At 44.7% G+C, this 21,321-nt stretch overlaps 1 protein-coding gene across 3 annotated transcripts in view; it reads left to right on the top strand.

Moving 5' to 3' along the window:
- ZNF2 (zinc finger protein 2) overlaps positions 1-21,321 on the top strand; it is a 23,587-nt gene extending 2,266 nt beyond the window's left edge. The window contains exons 1-5 of one of the 3 annotated variants that reach the window (XM_004031395.5): positions 4,099-4,247; positions 14,554-14,625; positions 15,850-15,976; positions 18,515-18,628; positions 19,457-21,321. In XM_004031395.5, coding sequence (XP_004031443.4) covers positions 14,593-14,625; positions 15,850-15,976; positions 18,515-18,628; positions 19,457-20,460 — 1,278 coding nt within the window. In that variant the 5' untranslated portion in view covers positions 4,099-4,247; positions 14,554-14,592 and the 3' untranslated portion in view covers positions 20,461-21,321. Of the gene's footprint in view, positions 1-4,098; positions 4,248-14,553; positions 14,626-15,849; positions 15,977-18,514; positions 18,629-19,456 lie in introns of those variants that run through there. The other 2 variants (XM_055378981.2, XM_063695521.1) reach the window with 2 other exon arrangements.

Below are 21,321 nucleotides of genomic sequence, written 5' to 3'. Positions count from 1 at the left end.
ATGGCTCAACAGAACTAGAGATGGAACTACTTCAGAAGAACTTGAGGGCCACTGCCTTTCCCTGATGCCCATTCTGTGGGCCTGCTGCAGTGTCTGAAATTCCCCACTCTTACATTGTGTCTTTTGGGACAGATCTTGATCCAGAGGCCCTTGTTTGTTAAATGCGCATTCATTACCCCAGGAATATTCTCTCTCCTGCTCAGTGCTCTAGTGCACCATTTGATCTCAAAGCACTGTTGGTGGGGGCTCCAGTCCTCACCAGCCTATACACTCTCCACCACCTTCAATATTCCTTTTACTGCTCCTTTGCAGTCAAATGCCTCTTCCACCCCAACCCGTGACCACTGCTCTGTTACCTTCCCTATAGTTTTGCCTTTTCCTGAATGTCACATAAATGGAATCATACAGTTTGTAAATTTTTAAGACTGGCGGCTGGGCGCAGTGGCTCACACCTGTCTCTACTAAAAATACAAAAATTAGCCGTGTGTGGTGGCGTGCGCCTGTAATCCCAGCTACCTAGGAGGCTGAGGCAGGAAAATCTCTGGAACCTGGGAGGCAGAGGCAGGAAAATCTCTGGAACCTGGGAGGCAGAGGCTGCAGTGGGCCGAGGTTGCAACACTGCACTCCAGCCTGGGTGACAGAGCAAGACTCTATCTCAAAAAAAAAAAAAAAAAGAAAAGAAAACTGGCTTCTTGGCCGGGCGCAGTGGCTCATGCCTGTAATCCCAGCACTTTGGGAGGCCGAGGTGGGCGGATCACCTGAGGTCGGGAGACCAGCCTGACCAACATGGAGAAAATCTGTCTCTACTAAAAATACAAAATTAGCTGGGCATGGTGGCATACGCCTGTAATCCCAGGTACTCGGGAGGCTGAGGCAGAAGAATCGCTTGAACTCGGGATGCGGAGGTTGTGGTGAGCCGAGATCGTGCCATTGCACTCCAGCTCGGGCAACAAGAGCGAAACCCTCTCCAAAAAAAAAAAAAAAAAAAAGCCATGCAGCTTCTGTCTTGCTCACTGGGACCCTCTTAGAGCCCTGAAATGAGGTGCAAGAAGCCTGATTGCCCCGAGGCCACCATGTTGTGAGGAAGTCCAAGCACAAAGAGAGGCTACATGCGGGGACGCTGGCCAACAGTCCCAGCTGAGCCTAGCCACGGGTGCCAATCTGGGTGCCAGATATAGTCCTCCCAATTGAGGATCCAGAAATTGTGAAGCAGAAACGAGCTGTGTTAGGCCATTTTGCACTGCTATAAAGAAATACCTGAAACTGGGTAATTTATAAAGAAAAGAGGTTTCCTTGGCTCTTGGTTCTGCTGGCTGTACAGGAAGCATGGCAACGGCATCTGTTTGGCTACTGGGGAGGCCTCAGGGAGCTTTCACTCACTGTGGAAGGTGAAGTGGGAGTTTGCACTTTGCATGGTGAAAGCAGGAACAAAACAGAGTTGGGGAGGGCAGGAAGGTGTCACACACGTAAACAACCAGATCTCAGGAGTACTCACTATTGCAAGGACAGCACCAAGCCATGAGGGATCCGCCCCCATCACCCAAATACCTCCCACCAGGCCCCATCTCCAACACTGGGGTTTACATCTCAACATGAGATTTGGAGAGGATATCCAAATGATATCCCTACGTGCCCATCCCTGTTGTGCCCATCCAAGTTCCCGACCCACAGAACATGTTGGCCTAATAAAATTGTTGTTTTCAGCCACTAAGTTTGGAGTGGTTAAACAGCATCAGATGGCCATAACATCCTGCAATTTGGCAGAGCCTACAAGCTTCTGGGCCCAAGACATACCTGTTTTACTCTAAAAAGATGGATGTATATCACTTCTTGGCTGCTTAGCTTCCATATGCTCCTCCTAACTCTTTTGAGAAAATCAGTTAAAATTCTCTTAATCTTCCCAGTAACATGGCCGATTAGATGGCCTAAACAGCCCTCTTAATAAAAAAACTAAAAATGCTGAAAAATTGCAAACATCTTTATAAAGACACTGATGAGCAGGCATGAAAGTGAGGAATTTGTAAACATTTAAAAAAATAAAGTGAAATGGGCCAGGTGCAGTGGCTCATGCCTATAATCCTAGCACTCTGGGAGGCCGAAGAGGGTGGATTGCTTGAGCCCGAGTTTGAAACCAGCCTGGGCAACATGGTAAAACCTCATGTCTACAAAAAAATACAAAAAGTAGCCAGACATGGTGGTGCATGCCTGTAGTCCCAGCTACTCTTGAGGCTGAGATGGGAGGACTATGTGAGCCCAGGAGGTGGAGGTTGCAGTGAGCTGAAAGCATGCCACTGCATTCTGGCCTGGCTGACACAACCAGAGCCTGTCTCAAAAAATAAATAAAGTGAGAGCTAGAATTCTGAGAATTGAGCAACAAACCTGACTTTTAGACTGCTAAATCCTAGAGCACATAAACTTCCACTTTGGCAGCTACCTGGAAGCAGTAAAGACAAAGCCTAGGGCCTGCCAATGGGTGGGGAATATTCTAGAAGGAAACACTTTCAGGACCCCAGTTTCCACCCTCAGTATAAGGCTAAATAATAAAAACCACCACACAGAAGGGAAGAAAAAAAAAAGTATTTCTCTTGTGGATGTTGTGACTTTAATCAAGCTCTAATCTCCTAGGAAGGTCCAAACCCTTTAGTACAACACAAAGGCAGCCACAACCTGGCCTTACCTCAAGATAGTTATTGGCCCCTAAACCTCATCCACAAGGCATTCATTTTGCTACTAATTCTTTTCACTTTTATCCTCTAGACTATGCCTTTGCATGTACTATTCGCTGTTTAGATCACACTTTTTTTTCTTAAGTATTTAAGTATACCAGTGAAAGGAATCCTTTCCCACCTTTCCCTGCCATAGTTAATAGCTTCCTCCATTGTACTCTCATAGTATGTTGAATGTGACATAATTATAGAACCTACTGCCTCTATTGTGATTTTACATTCTGATTTTTTCCATTGGACCAAGAGTTCATTTGGGGCAGTAACTTACTCATATTTGTAACTGTGCTTTGCTTATGGTGAGCAATTTGGATTTTTTTAATGAAAGTGTAGTCTTATGGAGATGGAGAGTAGAAGGATGGTTAACAGACTGGGAAGGGTTGGCGGGGTGGGGAAGTGGGGATAGTTAATGGGTACAAAAAATAGAATAAGAAATAGTATAACTAGTATTTGATAGCACATCAGAGTAATTACAGCCAATAATATTGTACATTTTAAAGTAACTAAAAGAATATAACTGGATCGTTTGTAACACAAAGGATAAATGCTTGAGGTGATGGATATCCCATTTGTCCTGATGAGATTATTACATATTGCATGCCTGTGTCAAAATATCTCAGGTGGCCCATAAATGTTCACACCTACTGTGTACCCACAAAAAACTTTAAAAAAACCCAAACCACTAATAAATTAACCTGGAAAAACGTAGTTTTGTTCCTGAAGTAAGATTTTATCATATTCTTTGTAATTTTCAGTCTTCCCTGAGATGTAGCTCAGTGGTTCCTAGCTTTAGCTGCACATTATAGTCACCTGCAGCTCTTTTCAAACTGTCGCTCCACAGCTGGGCCTCAGGCATCAATGTCTAAAGCTCTCCGGGTGATTCCAGCTTGCAGCCAGGGCCGTTCCAGCAACTCCAAGGCCGGCTGGTGTGCGCTGAAGCTGTCGGGAGTCGGACAAGCTGCACAGTTAATACATATGTGTCCTAGGCTCCTCTCTCCTTCCAACGCAAATATGTGTACAAACCCTGCCTGGAACCGCAGCCCTGTTCTCAGAATCAAATTCCTGAAAGTGGGCAAGCGGAAGCGGAAATAAGCCTTCTCCCAACGCCAGCTGACTCGATTTCCTCGGTCTTCCCCAGGGCTGGACACGGGGCACCATGATCAGAGAGACACATTCCCTGCGGACGGCGCTCCCATCGGATACTGGAGGGACGCGACACTAGAGGCAGGCAGTACTTCAGGGTGACCATAAGTCTCCCAAACATCCACAACGGCTCGCTCTCCCAGCTAAGGCGACAGCGCTGCCATTTTGGAATCTGTTCAGCCACGGGAAGCCGGCGTTTGCACAGATTTTCGGACGTCATATTAAAGCGCACCGGCCGCCGAGACTTCTGGGAGATGAAGTCCTTGCGAAGGCCCCGCATTGATTGGGAGCGCGGTCGCCAGGACCCTTTTGCGCAGGCGCGTTGGTTTCCCGACCTGAAGAGGCGCCGTCTTCCCGGGTCCCGAGCACTCTGTGCCGGAGGTGAGGGTTGTGGGTGTGTGTCTTCAAGGAGCGGAGTGAGCGCAGCAGCCGAGAGAGGGGACATGAGAACTTTGGGGAGGTGCTGTGGGAGCAAAACGGGGTGACACGGGCGAGGCCAGCCTGCAGAGCGTGTGTCGCGACGTCTCGGTGCGGACGGAAAGTTGTGCACCCACCCCCGTGTGTGCGTGTGTCCCGTGGGGTCTGGGCACCCATTGTATGTCGGTCCCGGACTTTAAGGTTGGAGGTTTGGAGTCTTCCTCCGCCTCTCCCGTTTCTTCTTCCCATAATGGGTGCTTAATGAACGTGGGTGGAATTGACACCAAATCTAGGATGCTGCCGCTCCGTCTTTGCCAGACAGCGCCTCAGATTGCCTCATTTAGCTCCCTGCCCTGGGCCTCCGCACGAGTGCTGGAGGGCTTCATGGAGGAGGTGGGATTTGACGTGAAAAAAAAAAACAACAACAAAACAAAAACCACGAAAGAAGCAGCTAAGCGTTAGGCGGATTTGAGCTGGAGATAGTTTTTACAGAAATGCAGGAACAGTGGTAGACAAGGTTGAAGAAAAGGTACGCTGGGAGCCAGGGCCCGGGACTCAGAGAATCAGGACAAGACTCAGTAGGCAAGGTGGCTTATATAGGTGTGATCCAGGGACTGACACGAATGAAACTATTTGGGGACAGTTATTCTAGAGGTCACATGAGCTACTTAGGAATGTATGGTAGTTTTGAAGTAAGATGTGGACTTGAATTATGGTGGTGGTAGTGAAAGGGAAGGATACAGATGACACTGCAAAAGAAGAGTCAAAAGGGCCTGGTGACTAGATTTGGGAGGAAAGAGAGTGAGGTAAGAGTTTGAATTTGGGACACCTGGGAGAACAATAAAACATCTGATACAAATGTAAAGCCAGGAAGAGGCGTTGATGTGTGGAATTGCCTAAAGGAAGATAGTTTTGAGGTGATGGTGGAACGCCTGATTCAAGGTTTGCAGTCATTTGCAAACGCAGGATGAGTCTGGAAGAATGCAATACAGTTGTATTGTAAAATTACAATACAATTACAGGACATGGACATCTGTAGAGTTTGAAAATGGAGCCCTGAATGTGGATGGACTTTCTGAGGGATGGCAAAAACAAAGAAAGTACAAAGACTGAGCTATGGGCAGCATCCATGTTTCCAGGGCAAAAGTGGGGAAAAAGAGTCACAGAAAGACAGCAATTTTAGTGGTTGGAAGAAAAGCTAGTGCAGTATCATAGCAGTTACAGTAACCACTTGAATAAGCAGAAGCTTGTCAGAACAGTGAAAAGCTACAGAGAAATAGATAATATGGCCGGGCACGGTGGCTCACGCCTGTAATCCCAGCACTTTGGGAGGCTGAGGCGGGCGGATCACGAGGTCAGGAGATCGAGACCATCCTGGCTAACACGGTGAAACCCCGTCTCTACTAAAAAAATACAAAAAATTAGCCGGGCGTGGTGGCGGGCGCCTGTAGTCCCAGCTACTCGGGAGGCTGAGGCAGGAGAATGGCATGAACCCGGCAGGCGGAGCTTGCAGTGAGCCAAGATTGCGCCACTGCACTCCAGCCTGGGTGACAGAGCGAGACTCCGTCTCAAAAAAAAAAAAAAAAAGAAAGAAAGAAATAGAGATAATAGGATCAGAAATGCATTGGTAGGCCAGGTGCGGTAGCTCATGCCTGTAATCCCAGCACTTTGGGAAGCCAAGGTGGGCAGATTACTTGACGTCAGGAGTTCAAGACCAGCCTGGCCAACATGGTGAAACCCTGTCTCTACAAAAATACAAAAATTAGCAGGGCATGATGGCGGGTGCCTGTAATCCCAGCTACTTGGGAGGCTGAGGTGGGAGAATCACTTGAGCCCGAGAGGCGGAGGTTGCAGTGAGCCGAGATGATGCCATTGCTCTTCAGCCTGGGTGACAAGAGTGAAACTCCGTCTCAAAAAAAAAAAAAAGTAGTTTTCAAGCATGCCATTTCAGGTGTGTGAGGGGCAAAAGCTGAAAAACAGGGACTGGAGAAGAGTAAGTGGTAACAGTGTAGAGTCAGTAGGTTATTACTCTCCAAAAAGTTTGATCATGAAAGGATAACCTAAATGAGAACTGCTTTACTAGAAGGAGGTCATGGGATTCAGTGAAAATAGTTTCAGATAGAAGAGCCTTGTATGTCTTTGAAGATGTTGAAAGAAAGTGCTACTGGGGTGGAAAATGCTGGAAAAAAAAAAAAAAAAAGACTGGGGGCTGGGCGCTGTGGCTCATGCCTGTAATCCCAGCACTGTGGGAGGCTGAGGCAGGCAGATCATGAGGTCAAGAGATTGAAACCATCCTGGCCAAAATGGTGAAACTCTGTCTCTACTAAAAATACAAAAATTAGCTGGGCATGGTGGCGCGCGCCTGTAGTCCCAACTACTCAGGAGGCTGAGGCAGGAGAATCGCTTGAACCTGGGAGGCAGAGGTTGCAGTGAGCCAAGATCGTGCCATTGCACTCCAGCCTGGGCGACAGAGCCAGACTCCGTCTCAAAAAAAAAAATAAATAAATAAATATTGGGAAGTGCAGGGACAAATTCTGAGAGGAAGCAATGTGAAAAACAGTGGAACCCAGGGTATAGGACACAAAGGTAAAGTCCTGGAGACAGACATCTCTGTCTTGTTGACCTCACACATCTCGCTGCCCTAGCACATAACAGCTACTTGGTACATATTCATTGAATAGTGGGATGAGTGGATGGATTGCACTGGGCAGTAGAAAGGAAGAGAACTTTTATTTGTTGAATGAACTGTATGATAAATGCTTTATATTAATGGTCTCATCATTTATAACTATGCTGTGAGTTAGGTGGTAAACAACTGTTGGCTTAAGTAACTCATCCAAGCCTTCATGGTTAATAATTCCATGCTTGTGGAATGCTTTCTACCATGTAACCCTGCTTCCCTTGAAACTCATTCCTGGGAATCTTTGGTGTGGTAGAAGACGAAAGTTATGCGGAAATTGAATGGTACCCATGGAGGTTTGGAATAGCCATGTAGCTAAGATGGGAGCAGTAAAAGCTTTCTGGACGATGTCAAGGGCTTATTTGAAGATATAGACTGAATTTAGGGGACATTTTCTCCAGTGATACTCTGAGATCCAGGGATAGGAAAAGAGAACACAGAAGTGGAGGTGGTTCTTGGCTAGCAGTAACTCCCTGTGAGTTTGGTGGATTTGAGAAGTCTTCAGTGTCAGTCAGCTTACTGAAGTGACTGCTGGTGGAGTCTAAACCTAATGGGGAGAGAAGTCTACGGATGAGGAGCACTTTGGGAATATCCACTGGTTGTTTAATAACTGGGGAGCTTATATGTTCACCACCATTTGTAATTCGTTCAGTGCTCAGTTTAATTAAAGTTGTAATCTAATAAACAAAACTTTGAAAATTGTCTTTAAACATTTAACACTGAGCAGTTTCGACTGCAGTTTTGGATATGGTTTGATTTGTTCAAAAAGCTCCAGTGCTTTAGACAAACATATACAAATACTTTGACTCCAAAGTTATTACTGCACTTACATTTAAACCTACTCTAAAATAGCAGCAACTCGGCCAGGCGCAGTGGCTCATACCTATAATCTCAGCACTTTGGGATGCCAAGGTGGGCAGATCACCTGAGGTGAGGAGTTCAAGACCCGCCCGGCCAAGATGGTGGAACCCTCTACAAAAATACAAAAATTAGCCAGGCATGGTGGCAGGCACCTGTAATCCCAGCTACTCAGGAGGCTGAGGCAGGAGAATCGCTTGAACCGGGGAGGCAGAGGTTGCAGTGAGCCGAGATAATGTCATTGCACTCCAGCCCAGGAGACAGAGCGAGACCCTGTCTCAAAAAAAAAAAAAAACAAAAAAATGCAACAACTCAGTGTAATTAATATTTTCAGTATGACTACCTTCCTAGAATTATAACATTACTTATTACATTACATTAGCTTATACTAACTTTACTTAGCACATTATTCTAAATGTGTTACATGTATTTCCCTATTTAAGCATCAAGATAACTGCAAGAGATATTACTTCCGTTATTCCAGTTTTGCAAACAGGCAGACTGAGACAGGTTAAGAAACTTTCCTGAGGTAGCACTGGTAGGAAGAGGCAGAGGTGGATTTTGATTTCAGACAGTCTGTCTCCAGAGCCTGTACTCCCAATGACTACACTTTCCTGTATCTCTAAATGCTAATTTTGACTTATTTCTAGGGCCTAAGGGTAATATTTGGATACCCTCTTGTGATGGACGAATCTTAACAGACCAAAAAGGAAAAGAATACTTTTAGACAACACAGGTTGCATGCTCTGGTTATCAATTGACATGTCTTTGTTTTTGTTTGTGTTTATATCTGCCTCCTCCCAGCAAGATTCAAACCCTAATCTCTCCCCGTTAGGTTGGGGGTGTTTTTTGTTAGTTTTTTGCTTATACTTAGCTAAACTTGTTTTTCCAATAAGTTTTTGCTTTTCACATAGTTTTTGCAAACTGGTATTCACCTTCAAGGTAATATTCTTTCAAAATTTTGCTTGGCCAGTGTGAACCCATTGTTAAATAACCCTGAGCTGTCTGGCAACTTTTAACTCTAAGCTATAATGATTTATTTTCATGAAAAGATAGCATAGGTAACAGACCAATAGACTAGAACAGAAAATCCCCAAATATCCAAGAATATGATAGACCTGTTATAGAATAGAGTTAAATATTACCAAACAGACCAGTAAATATCTATTGATCTGGTCTTTTGACATTTTTGAAAACTTAATTGTTCCTTATTTTTGTGTTTGATTCATAAGTCTAGCTGTAGGGAGACATCTCCTAAGGGAGAAAGGATGAAGTCTGCACAGTTACTATGCTTCTTTGGAAGCAGAGGTTGGTTCATTGTTAGTAGAGCCCATTTCTCTTTCTACTTGATACTTACGTGTGGCCCCAGTACTGATTAGTCCTCCCTGTTTGGGGTATGTAGTTCTGTATCTAGAATTACCTGGTTTATTCCCATTCCAAATTTCTTTTTACATACTTACATGAGTAGATACAAGTATCTATCCCGAGGGTACATCTATACTTTGTGAATAGTCATACAATTAATAGAAAAAAGTACCTTTTTATGTAAGTAAAGTTTTAAACATTGCCTTCCTTGTGTTACAACTTTTATGGCATATTTTGTATTAACTTTTCTATTTTGAGTATGAAACTCATAGTCCTTCAAAGTTCAAATTATTTTATTTAGCGCTAGTGATTTTTATTATTTATCTGGCCAGTGGGAGCCAGAGTCATCTGAGTTTTCTTATTCAAAGATGTGGGGTCGGCTCAAATTCTGAATGTCCAAAACTGTACTCATTGGTTTTCCCTTCAGTCCTTCTCTGTACCTTATCTCCATGAACGGCATCGTTATCCATGCCGCATTGGTAACCCGGGCGTCATCTTTGCCCTCATCACCTTCAGCCTCTTCTTCCAGCCAGTGTATTGTCTGTTCTTCTTCTTCTTCTTCTTCTTTTTTTTTCCCCCCCCGAGACAGAGTCTTGCTCTGTCACCCAGGCTAGAGTGCAGTGGTGTGATCTCGGCTCACTGCAACCTTTGCCTCCCGGGTTTGAGCGATTCTTCTGCCTCAGCCTCCCAAGTAGCTGGGATTACAGGTGCCCGCCACTGTGCCTGGCTAATTTTTGTATTTTTAGTAGAAACAGAGTTTCACCATCTTGGCCAGGCTGGTCTTGAACTCCTGACCTCATGATCCACCCGCCTCGGCCTCCCAAAGTGCTGAGATTACAGGCGTGAGCCACTGCGCCCAGCCTGTCCTTAATAGCTTGACAGCAGTTTCCAACATTTCTGCTTTCACAGCTTTCATTCAGTTTGTCATCTTTTCTTATTTAATTATAACACTCTCCTCAATGGTCTACTCACCTCCATTCTTTCCTTCCTGTAATCCCATCACACCACAGCCACTCAGTGTGGCGTGGCCACCTGTGTTGGGGTCCCCAGGATCACCCCAGGTTCAGGGATTCACTAGAAGGACTCAAGACTCGACCCGTAGTTGTACTTCTGGCTAAGAGTATGATGATGACCCTGCAAGGATAGGCAGCCAGATCATAAGGGGAAAAGACAAGCCGGGTAGAGGAATCCATATATAGGCTTGCTTCTATTCTCTTTCTCCCATGAGGCTGTCACATGGAGCACACTCCTTCCCCCAGCAACGAAAATGCAGCAACGAGTGTGATGTCTCTGCTCAAGGAAGCTCATTGGAGACTCAGAGCCCATGTTTTTTATTGAGGGCTAGTCACATAGGCACCGTCTGCCTAACACATACCAAAATTCCAGACCCTCCAATAGGAGAGCACATGTTCACCATAAACGACATTGTTTGCACAAACAGTTTAGGCATAGTAGACCACTGTTATCTCTTAGGGAACTGGGGAACCCTCTCAAAATCGAAGTTTCCAGCTGCCAGCGAAGGGCCAGCATGCAAGCAGAACTTTCTAGGAATAGCAGTCTCAGGTCTGCTATAACTTTTCTGCACACCACCCTTCTTTCCTTCCTGTTATTTTTTTCTGTACACCAAAATAAGGACTTAATCTTGTTGAAAAAAATATATGAAGAATGGTAAGAAAACAAAAATAACTTATAACTCACCACTCAAATTTCATTTACATTTTAATATGTGTTTTTCCTTTTTCTATACATAATATGCATGTACAAATATGTAATTTTAAAAATGTGCATTCTTCAAGTGTTTTGAATTTCTTTGTGGTTTTTTTTTTTTTTAGATGGAGTCTCACTCTGTCACCCAGGCTGGAATGCAGTGGTGTGAGCTCAGCTCACTGCAACCTCTGCCTTCTGGGTTCAAGCAATTCTCCTGCCTCAGCCTCCAGGGTAGCTGGGACTACAGCCACGTGCCATCGTGCCTGGCTAATTTTTGTATTTTTAGTAGAGACGGGATTTCACCATGTTGGCCAAGCTGGTCTCAAACTCCTAACCTCAAGTGATCCACACGCCTCGGTCTCCCAAAGTGCTGGGATTACAGGTGTGAGCCACTGCGCCTGGCCGTTCTTTGTGGTTTTTTTTCAGTTGTTGATTTTTTTTTTTTTTTTGGTAAGAAACGAAGCATTACAGATAAAGCTGAAGTATCCTGGGTATCCTTCCCAGTCTTATTTCCATTTCATCTCAGATATGTACACATTTGGTGCTTATTGTCCCATGTGTTAATAGATTTTTGTAGGTATTATCTACCTGTTTTTAAATTTTATGTAAATATTATACAGTAAGTCATTCTATAACTTATTTTTTGCCCAGTAATTATGTTTTTGCAATTTATCTCTGTTAACATGAGATAATGTATAATATTCATATATAATGTATAATATACATATATTCATATATAATATTCATATATGAGATAATATATATATATTCACAAATCCTTTATCTGATTAATGGACATTGAAGTTGTTTGCAGTTTATCGCTAGTGGATCCTCTCCCCAGTGACTTGTAATGCCACCTCAGTCATACATCAGGCTTCCCTAATGTTTGGATATGTTTTGGGATTTTCTGTTCTAGTCTATTGGTCTGTAATTGATGTGGCTATCTTTTCATGAAAATAAATCATGGTAGCATGAAAGTTAAAACCTCCCAGACAGACATGGTTTCAAGTTCTACCTCAGATTCTTACAAAGCCTTAATTTCCTAATCTGTAAAATAGTGCCTACCTTATTGATTTATGAGGATGGAGTTAAATTAGCCTTATAAAAAGCACTTAGCACAGTACCTGGCAAATAGAAAATACTCAATAATGCTAGTTGTTATTAAGATGATGGGTTTTTTTGTTTTGGTTTGGTTTGTTTGAGATGGAGTCTTGCTCTGTCGCCAGGCTGGAGTGCAGTGGCACGATCTTGGCTCACTGCAACCTCCGCCTCCCAGGGTCAACCAATTCTCCTGCCTCAGCCTCCCAAGTAGCTGGGACTACAGGCACACGCCACCATGCCCAGCTAATTTTTTTGTATTGTTAGTAGAGACAGGGTTTCACCATTTTGGCCAGGATGGTCTCCATCTCTTGACCTCATGATACGCCTGTCTCGGCCTCCCAAAGTGCTGGGATTACAGGCGTGAGCCACCGTGCCAGGCCAAGATGATGTTTAATAGTGTTCCATTGTATGTATGGACTGGGCCATAAATTATTTAACCAAGTCTCCAGATGTTTAAGGTATTTCAAATTTTTGCTGCCTTATAGAAAAGATTAAATGAGATAATACATATAAAGTGCTTAGGAAGTGCCCTGGAACATAGCTGTCAATAAGGGTTAGTGTTAATTATGAGTCATAAAAAGCTGTGTATATATCATATATCATTATTTATTTCCTAGTATAAATTCCTAGGAGAGAATTGCTGGGTCAAACAGTATGTTTCAAGGCCCTTGCTGTAAGTCACAGTGATTTTTTAAAGCACAGATGTGATGACACGTCCACACCCAAATCCTTCAGTAATCTCCATGCCTGTGGAGAAAGGGCCGTGCAAAGCTCTCCTCGATGAAACTGGCCTCTGCCTACCTCTTTTCTCTCATCTTCCCCACAGCACTGCTCACAGCCTAGACTTCTACCATTCTAAGCTAATTTTTGTTGTTAATCCTTTCCATGTAAAGACCTGCCTCTTTCTTTTTGAAAAACTTGAGGTTTTTTTCTCAAGATTTAGAATGTTCTAGCTCCTCCCACAAATGAAAACTTAGCTTAGATCCCACTCCTGTCAAGAAAGCTGCAGAGTTCCTCCTTCCATCCCTCCCTGCTGTGTTAGGTGAGCCTCTGAGGTGCTCTCATGGATTGCTGTGCATATCGCTTTGCTGCTCTTAATGCATCCTGGAGTGAAATATTATGTCATTTACTTGTTTGTTCTCTGTGCTAAGCTATAGCTTCTGGAGGACAAAGACAGTGTCTGACAGTTTTTCTGTGCTTGATATAAGTAGTTGGTGCTGAATAAATGCTGGTTGAGTAGAAGGATGAATGAATGAGTCACAAGAAGCAGTGACCATATCCCCTTGACTGTTGGAGAATGGTCAGTGCACCACAAATATGCCTTTTCCTCCTCCTCACCAGGACCACACCATCTCCCAGCCACCATAAATCCCAGAAATGTGGGATTTAATGCTCTCGTTTTATTTTTATATTTTTTTATTTTTATAGAGACAGAGGTCTTGCTATGTTGCCCAGGCTGGTCTTGAGAACTCCTGGCCTCAAGTGATCCTTCCACCTCGGCCTCCCAAAGTGCTGGGATTACAGACATGCGCCACCGTGCCTGGTCTGTTGTTTTAATTAGACTCTTGATTGTGAAAAACTGAGACTTAGCTAATCCCAGTAAAGGGAATTAGTGATAAGATCTTGCACAGAGCCCAAGAGGGTTAGAATATTATGGCAATCTATGAATAAATAAGGATGGTTTGCATGGAAATTGGAGCCCATGGGTGGTGCTAGGCGAGGTGAGGGCTTCCCCAGGAATTCTTAGGTCTTTGCGTCAGTGTTTCACCGCTGATGGGACTGCGCTGGGCTTCCCCCTGCCTGCCTCTGGTCCCGTGGTCTATTATGACCTTTTCTCTACCTTGTACCTCCCATGTGCCCACGGGTTCTGCTGCTGGTAACTTTGGTTCCCCGATCCTTGTGGCTACTTCAGGACATCCTTTCATGATATCCTTTCAGCTCATCACCCATTTGTCCTGACATTTCTTAGTTCACATTCCCAAGGAAGGATGTCATCTTTTCAAGCCAGATCACATCTCAATCTACTAGTCATGTATGCATTACCCACCTGTGGCCTAATCAGTGTGGCTCCAGGAATAAGACACAGGGTCACATGGTACAAAACCTGGCTGCCCAAGGGATGCTCCTTTAGCAAGGGCTATGAGTGGTTTATTTTTCCTTTGAAGAGACTGGATTGTCTTTGATATGTCTTGTCCATGTAGTCATTTATAAAATTGCTAATGGCTTTTGCCCAGTAATCATTCAGGGCAATATTGAATGTGAATTTTTGCGTGCTGTGTGAATCTTACACAGTTCTTGACTCTCAGGAATAGAACTCTGCCTCTAGCATCGTGGTAAAAACCACGACCACATTGTGGTCTAATTCGCAGTTCCATGGTTGTTGGCTCTAATTCTGGGGTGGTCTGGGATTGTTCCTGGCCTTGCTTTACTTAGACCCCCTTTTGTAAGGTATTGAGGATGACATATCCCCCTGGTATGTGCTTCATGGGTCAAAAGACTATGCGACAGGACTGGTCTTTCTCCTACCTTCTTTCTCACCCCCCACTTCTGCCTCATTAGGACTCTGCCCTTGTCCACAAGGAGAGCACACAGGAGAGAATGGCTGCTGTGTCTCCGACCACCAGATGCCAGGTGAGGTGGACTTTTGTGTTTCCGAAATACTCCATTCATCTCCAGAATGTAACCACTTTTCTTTCTCTATCCTGGAGCCTCTTTGAGCAGACCCAGCCAGGCAGATGAAGGACTCCATAGGGAGTATTTCTTTCCTATTTGACTTGAGGTATCCTTTAGTGACCTTTTCTTGCTGTGAGCACGTGCCCATTAGCTTGTCACCAGGCTTACAACTCCTGGAGCCTTCACTGTGAGTGATTTTGCCTAGAAGCCAATGGTAGGGTCTGATTGGAAGGTTTGGGGAATAGTGGGCTGGTTCTGGTCCTGACAGTCCCTTTGCTACATTCATGTGTGGACTGAGAGGAGGCCCCAGTGTTCCAGGGAGTGTGGGGCTAGGCTGAGGCGTGTGATACACACTGTAGAGCACCTCTGTGGGGTGCTAAGAGCCCTGAAGAGAGTCTCCTGTGCTAGAGACTGTGTGGCTTGCTCCATTCCTGCCCGAGGGCAGAGTCTTAAATTCTGCATCCTGGCCTAGAACTTTAGCAGACACACTGGAGACTCATCTGAGGTTTTAGAACTGAAGGTAAAGAGATGCAATCTTCCAGAATCACAGAGCATTAGAATGAAATGAGAGGGATCCTACAGATGATCTAATCAACACCATTATTCTAAGGATTTGTAAAAAAAAAAAAAGACAATTGGTGAAATTTGAGTAAGATTGTAGATTAGATAATAGTATAAGATCAATGCTATTTTCTCCATTTTTTATAGTTATACTGTGATTATAACAACAGTACATCCTTGTTTTTACAAAATACACACTGAAATATTTAGGATTAAAGACACATGATGTTGACAAGTTAGTCAAGAGGCCTAAGAAAAAGATAGGAGAATGTGTATCTAGAGAGAGACAGAAAAATAAAGTAAATGTGGAAAATGTTGACAGTTGAGGAAGTCAGGTGAAGGGTACACAGGAATTTTTTTGTGCTGTTTTTAGAAGTCTGAAAAAAGAGTCTGATATTCAGAAGCTCAGCTGTAAGTATAGTGGTGTGAGATTCTGACCAAGAACTTCATGTCTTGGGTGATGAGGCCACTTTTCCCAAACGCTTTAAAGTTCTACTCAGTCAGAACTGTTTTTCTTCCCTCCCACCATGCGTCCTCCAGGGCTGTCATCTTTGACATTTTTGGTCTGGTCCAAGTAAAGAGAAGGATTAAGAGTAAGGGAGAATGTGATTGTATTTTCAGGAATCAGTGACATTTGAAGATGTGGCCGTGGTTTTCACAGATGAAGAGTGGAGTCATCTGGTCCCCATACAGAGGGACCTCTACAAGGAGGTGATGCTGGAGAACTATAACAGCATTGTGTCATTGGGTAAGGGGAGCCTCCATGAGGAGGTACAGTCTGTACTATGCTAATGTGGGGCTGAGAGGGCTGAGGAATTAATACCATTCTCCTCCCCGCTGAGTTCTGAGCCACCTGAGAGATAAAGTAAGAGTCGAAAGATTTGGCATCAGAGTACAGCAACAGCGGGCTCAATACTGAACCCCAGCATTGGGCAGACATGCCTCCCTAGCCATGGGCAGTGCTGGATGACCATAGGCTCTCTCGCTCAGCAGCCTGCCCGGCAAAATGCAGGGAGGGCCAGCGAGGGCTGAGGGACGGAGCGGAATGTGTGTTAGAGGCAGGGAGCTGGTGCTCCAGAGGGGCAGGCAGAAGACGCTGAGTTCCATATGCCCAGTTCTTCTCCCAATTCGCCAGTTAGGTAACTCAGCTCACCCAGAGGAGTGTGCGCTGGGGTAGGGGGCCATCTTGTCAGAATTCAGGGTTGTGCCTCTGAGGTCACCAGATATATGTTTGATTTTGAATATTTGTCTTAGGTACAGTCTTAGATGCTCACAGAAGACACTTTGTAATTATAGAGACTTGTGTGACAAAGAGAAAGTTAAGAGTCACTGCTGATTCTGGTGTTAGTGAAAAGTAAAGTTGGGCTCCTGGAGGTTATGAGAACCTCTCAGGAGCTTCACGAGAGGCTGAGAGTGTCCAGATTGAGAAACCGGCTTAAAATAAGCAGCAGATGGCAGTAAAAGGAGTCACATTGCAGATATTCCTACCAGGCAGGTCAAAAAGTAAGTGCTAACACCCCCCAGATTAACTTAATCAGGCCAATTGTCTCCCAAATAGAATGGAATATTCAGGAGGCATCAAAGGAGCATTTGTTACAGGCTTTAGTAGATGGCATATTGAGGAAAATAGAACCCCTGAGGTCAGAGACAGAGAGCCACAGGGAGATGCTGGGTGTGGCTGTTTTGTCAACAGAGAATCCACATAAAACCCGGTAGACAATCCTTGGGCCCAGTAAGAAAGTGCCTCTTTCCCAAGTTGGGGCCTCAGCAAAAGGGAAGTTTAGAGCCCAAGCCTATTTCCAGGATCTATTTTTTAATATAACCAAAAATGGATAGATTTGCTTCAGGGAATTTATCCTAAGGAAATAATAGGACTAGCAGTCCATGGTGTATGCAGATGTTCATCACACTATTGTTTGTTAATAGCAAAACGTTAAAAATGGTCTAAATTTCTATCATAAGGGAATTCATTAAATAAATTATGTTATCCATACAATGGCATATCCCGTAGCCATTACAATGGTGAGGCAGATCAGCGCTGATTTAAATAAAATGGTATTTTAAATTTATTGTGTGAAAAAAAATCAAGTTTGCAAATCAGCGTCATTTCATTATCCAGGTTTGGTTTTGTTTCTTTTTTTGAGACAGAGTCTCACTCTGTTGCCTAGGTTGGAGTGCAGTGATGCAATCTCGGCTCACTGCAACCTCTGTCTCCAGGGTTCAAGCAATTCTCGTGCCTCAGTCTCCCAGGTAGCTGGGATTACAGCCATGGGCCACCATGCCCTGCTAATTTTTGTATTTTTAGTAGAGACAGGGTTTCACCATGTTGGCCAGGCTGGTCTCGAACTCCTGACCTCAGGTGATCCACCCATCTCGGCCTCCCAAAGTGCTGGGATTACTAGCAGGAGCCACTGTGCCCAGCCTCATTATCCAGTTTTTAACAGAATGTATTTATGGGTATCTTTGGATATCTGAATAGAAAGAAAATACACTGTACGCAAGGTGATTTTTTCTTTTTGCTTGTATACACTTCTAATTTTCCTAGAATGAACCGGACAGACTTGTTTCAATGAAAGCATAATGCTCAAGGCAAACAAATGAACAAAAATGGGCAGTTTGGATACACTTTTTACTCAAGGTGACTTAATTTCATTCTCATCTCTCCTAAGCCAACGACCTTCATCCTACCAGTGCTAACACTGGGAACTTCCCATTCACTTCACAGGGAAGAATAAACACTTGAATCTACACGGGTTCTCTCAACCTTCTGACCTTGTGCCACTTGCTCTTTTTATAGCCTCAGTCCTGGCCTCCGTCCAGAGGTTCCTCTGCTTTGGACTCTGCATTCTTGGCTTGTGCGTTCTGCCTTTTGCATTTTCTCTCTAAAAGACTTAGATGCTGTGGCCAGGCACAGTGGCTCATGCCTGTAATCCCAGCTCTTTGGGAGCCCGCGGCAGGTGGATCACCTGAGGTCAGGAGTTCGAAACCAGCGTGGCCATGATGGCAAAGCCCCATCTCTACTAAAAATACAAAAATTAGCCAGGTGTGGTGGCACCCGCCTATAATTCCAGCTACTTGGGAGGCTGAGGCAAGAGAATCAGTTGAACCTGGGAGATGGAGGTTGCAGTGAGCCGAGATCAGGCCACAGCATTCCAGCCTGGGCGACAGAGTGAGATGCTGTCTCAACAACAACAAAAAAGTCTTAGAGGCTGGGATTGAGCTTTGGGAGAGTGATATTATTTTCATCACACACAGCCACCTGCTTTGTTTCTTTCTCTTTGAGCAGGCCTTCCAGTTCCTCAACCTGATGTGATTTTCCAATTGAAGAGAGGGGACAAGCCGTGGATGGTAGATCTTCATGGGTCTGAGGAGAGAGAATGGCCAGAGAGTGTCTCTCTAGGTAACTGAGTGTGAACAAGACAGAATGGAATTTTGTTTGGCTTTTTGTTATTTGGGTGATGGGGGAAATAACAGGTATCATCTTTCTCTCAAATTCAAGTCTTCTGCTTTATTATTTATTGTATATCATCCAATAGCTTTAATTTTTTTCCCTCTGCACCTTAACGTGTTATTCATCTATATTCACCAAGTGTTACTTTCTCACGTCTGTAATGTTGTGCACTCACACTTTGCTATTTCTTTTTTTTTTTTTTGAGACAGAGTCTCGCTCTGTTGCCCAGGCTGGAGTGCAATGGCGCTATCTTGGCTCACTGTAACCTCCACCTCCCAGGTTCAAGCGATTCTGCCTGCCTCAGCCTCCCAAGTAGCTGGGATTACAGGCACCCGCTACCACGCCTGGATAATTTTTGTATTTTAGTAGAGATGGGGTTTCGCTATGATGGCCATGCTGGTCTCGAACTCCTGACCTCAGGTGATCCACCTACCTTGGCCTCCCAAAGTGCTAGGATTACAGGTGTGAGCCACCATGCCCGGCCACACTTTGCTATTGCTATTGAGTGCCATCCTGTCTATTCGGCATGCTCTGCTGATTGTCCTGGCCATGCTCCCGCTGGACATTCTCCTGTTTTCTGAGGTGTCCACCATGCATTCTGTTCCCTGCCACCTTCTTCACTCCCAGGTCTTAGTCCCTCCCTGCAGTGTAAGACTATCTATGGGAGCAAGCAATGCAGTGACCATACATTACTTTCAGACTCATCGGAGCATCTCTTCTTTATGTAATATTTCCTAGCCCAGGAAAAAAACTGCATCTGTTTTCTGTTTGTTCCAGACTGGGAAACTAAGCCTGAGATTTACAATGCTTCAGACAAAAAATCAGAAGCATCATTGAGGGAATGCCTTGGAAGGCAAAGTCCTCTGTGTCCTAAATTTGAAGTTCATACACCCGATGGCAGGATGGGAACAGAAAAGCAAAGCCCTTCAGGGGAGACTCGTAAGAAATCCCTCTCCCGGGGCAAAGGCTTGCGGCGAGGGTCAGCCCTGTCCAGGGAAATTCTCACTAAAGAGAGGCACCAGGAATGCAGTGACTGTGGGAAGACCTTTTTTGACCACTCATCCCTCACCCGCCATCAGAGGACTCACACTGGGGAGAAGCCCTACGACTGCCGCGAGTGTGGGAAAGCCTTCAGCCACAGGAGCAGCCTCAGCAGACATCTGATGTCACACACTGGGGAGAGTCCCTATGAGTGCAGCGTGTGCGCAAAAGCCTTCTTTGACCGCTCGTCCCTAACTGTCCATCAGCGAATTCACACTGGAGAGAAACCCTTTCAGTGCAACGAGTGTGGAAAAGCCTTTTTTGACCGTTCATCCCTTACTCGACACCAGAGAATTCACACTGGAGAAAGTCCTTATGAATGTCATCAGTGTGGGAAAGCCTTTAGCCAGAAAAGCATTCTTACTCGCCATCAGCTAATCCACACTGGCAGGAAGCCTTATGAGTGTAACGAGTGCGGGAAAGCTTTCTATGGTGTCTCATCTCTGAATAGACATCAGAAAGCTCATGCTGGGGACCCTCGCTATCAGTGTAACGAGTGTGGCAAAGCTTTCTTTGACCGCTCATCCCTTACACAGCATCAGAAGATCCACACTGGAGACAAGCCATATGAATGCAGCGAGTGCGGGAAAGCCTTTAGCCAGCGGTGCCGGCTCACACGGCATCAGCGTGTCCACACGGGAGAGAAGCCCTTTGAATGCACTGTGTGTGGGAAAGTTTTCAGTTCAAAATCTTCTGTTATTCAACATCAACGGCGTTACGCCAAACAGGGAATAGACTGAGTTGGGCAAAAGCTTGGGTAGGACAAGAACTTCCATACAAATTTGAGATAGATCTCCCCTGTCTTAAAGCTGCCATTTGCTCATTCTACCCACTCTGGCTGCCATTGTCCTGTCCTGCTTCTGCGCCAGAGTGTTTAATAAGCACTCCCTTCCTGCTGTGTTATAGAACTGTAGGGGAGGCCATGGAAATGACTCTAAAGATACAAAATTTTGAAGAGGTTTGTCAGACAATAGGATAGATGTTAGGAGGAGACACACCTCTTGTCTGAGAACCTAGGCCCCAGGTATCACTGCACTTTAAGAAACTGGAGGCTGCAACAGGAGGGAAAGGCAGAATGATATCAGAGCAGTACTATTTTTTTTTTCAGAACAGTTGTTTTGATGGCTGTTAGTCCCCCTCTCTTGGAGATTTTGGGGCACTAATCTTGTTCTCTTGTGTCCCAGCTTTTAGATCTCTTACTTCCACTGCTAGTAGCTAGCACTTACTGAGCACCTGCGATGAGGTAAAGACTCAGCTAAGGGTTTTACAGGAAGTAGATTAATTGATCCTGTCACCAACCGTATGAAGTAGGCACTGTTACCATCTGCATCTCCAGATGAGCACCCTGAGGTTTAGAGAGATTAAATCACTTGCCCAAGGTGAACCAGCTGGTGAAAGGTGATGCCAGGTCTTGAAGACAGGTCCACCTTTAAAGTCTATTCTCTTTACCATTATGCTCGATGGTTTGTTTGTTTTATAATTTATGTATATGTATTATCCTCTCAACTAGATTGTAAGCACTTGGAGGTGTGACTTACAGGTCTTTGTATCTCACACAGTGCCTTGCTAATAGGTGCTCAATAAATATTTATATGAGTGAA

The sequence above is a fragment of the Gorilla gorilla genome, chromosome 12 (assembly GCF_029281585.2).
Source record: "Gorilla gorilla gorilla isolate KB3781 chromosome 12, NHGRI_mGorGor1-v2.1_pri, whole genome shotgun sequence".
NCBI classification, from domain to species: Eukaryota; Metazoa; Chordata; class Mammalia; order Primates; family Hominidae; genus Gorilla; species Gorilla gorilla.
Note: the sequence above shows the minus strand (reverse complement) of the source record. Positions and strands in the feature narration are given on the sequence as shown.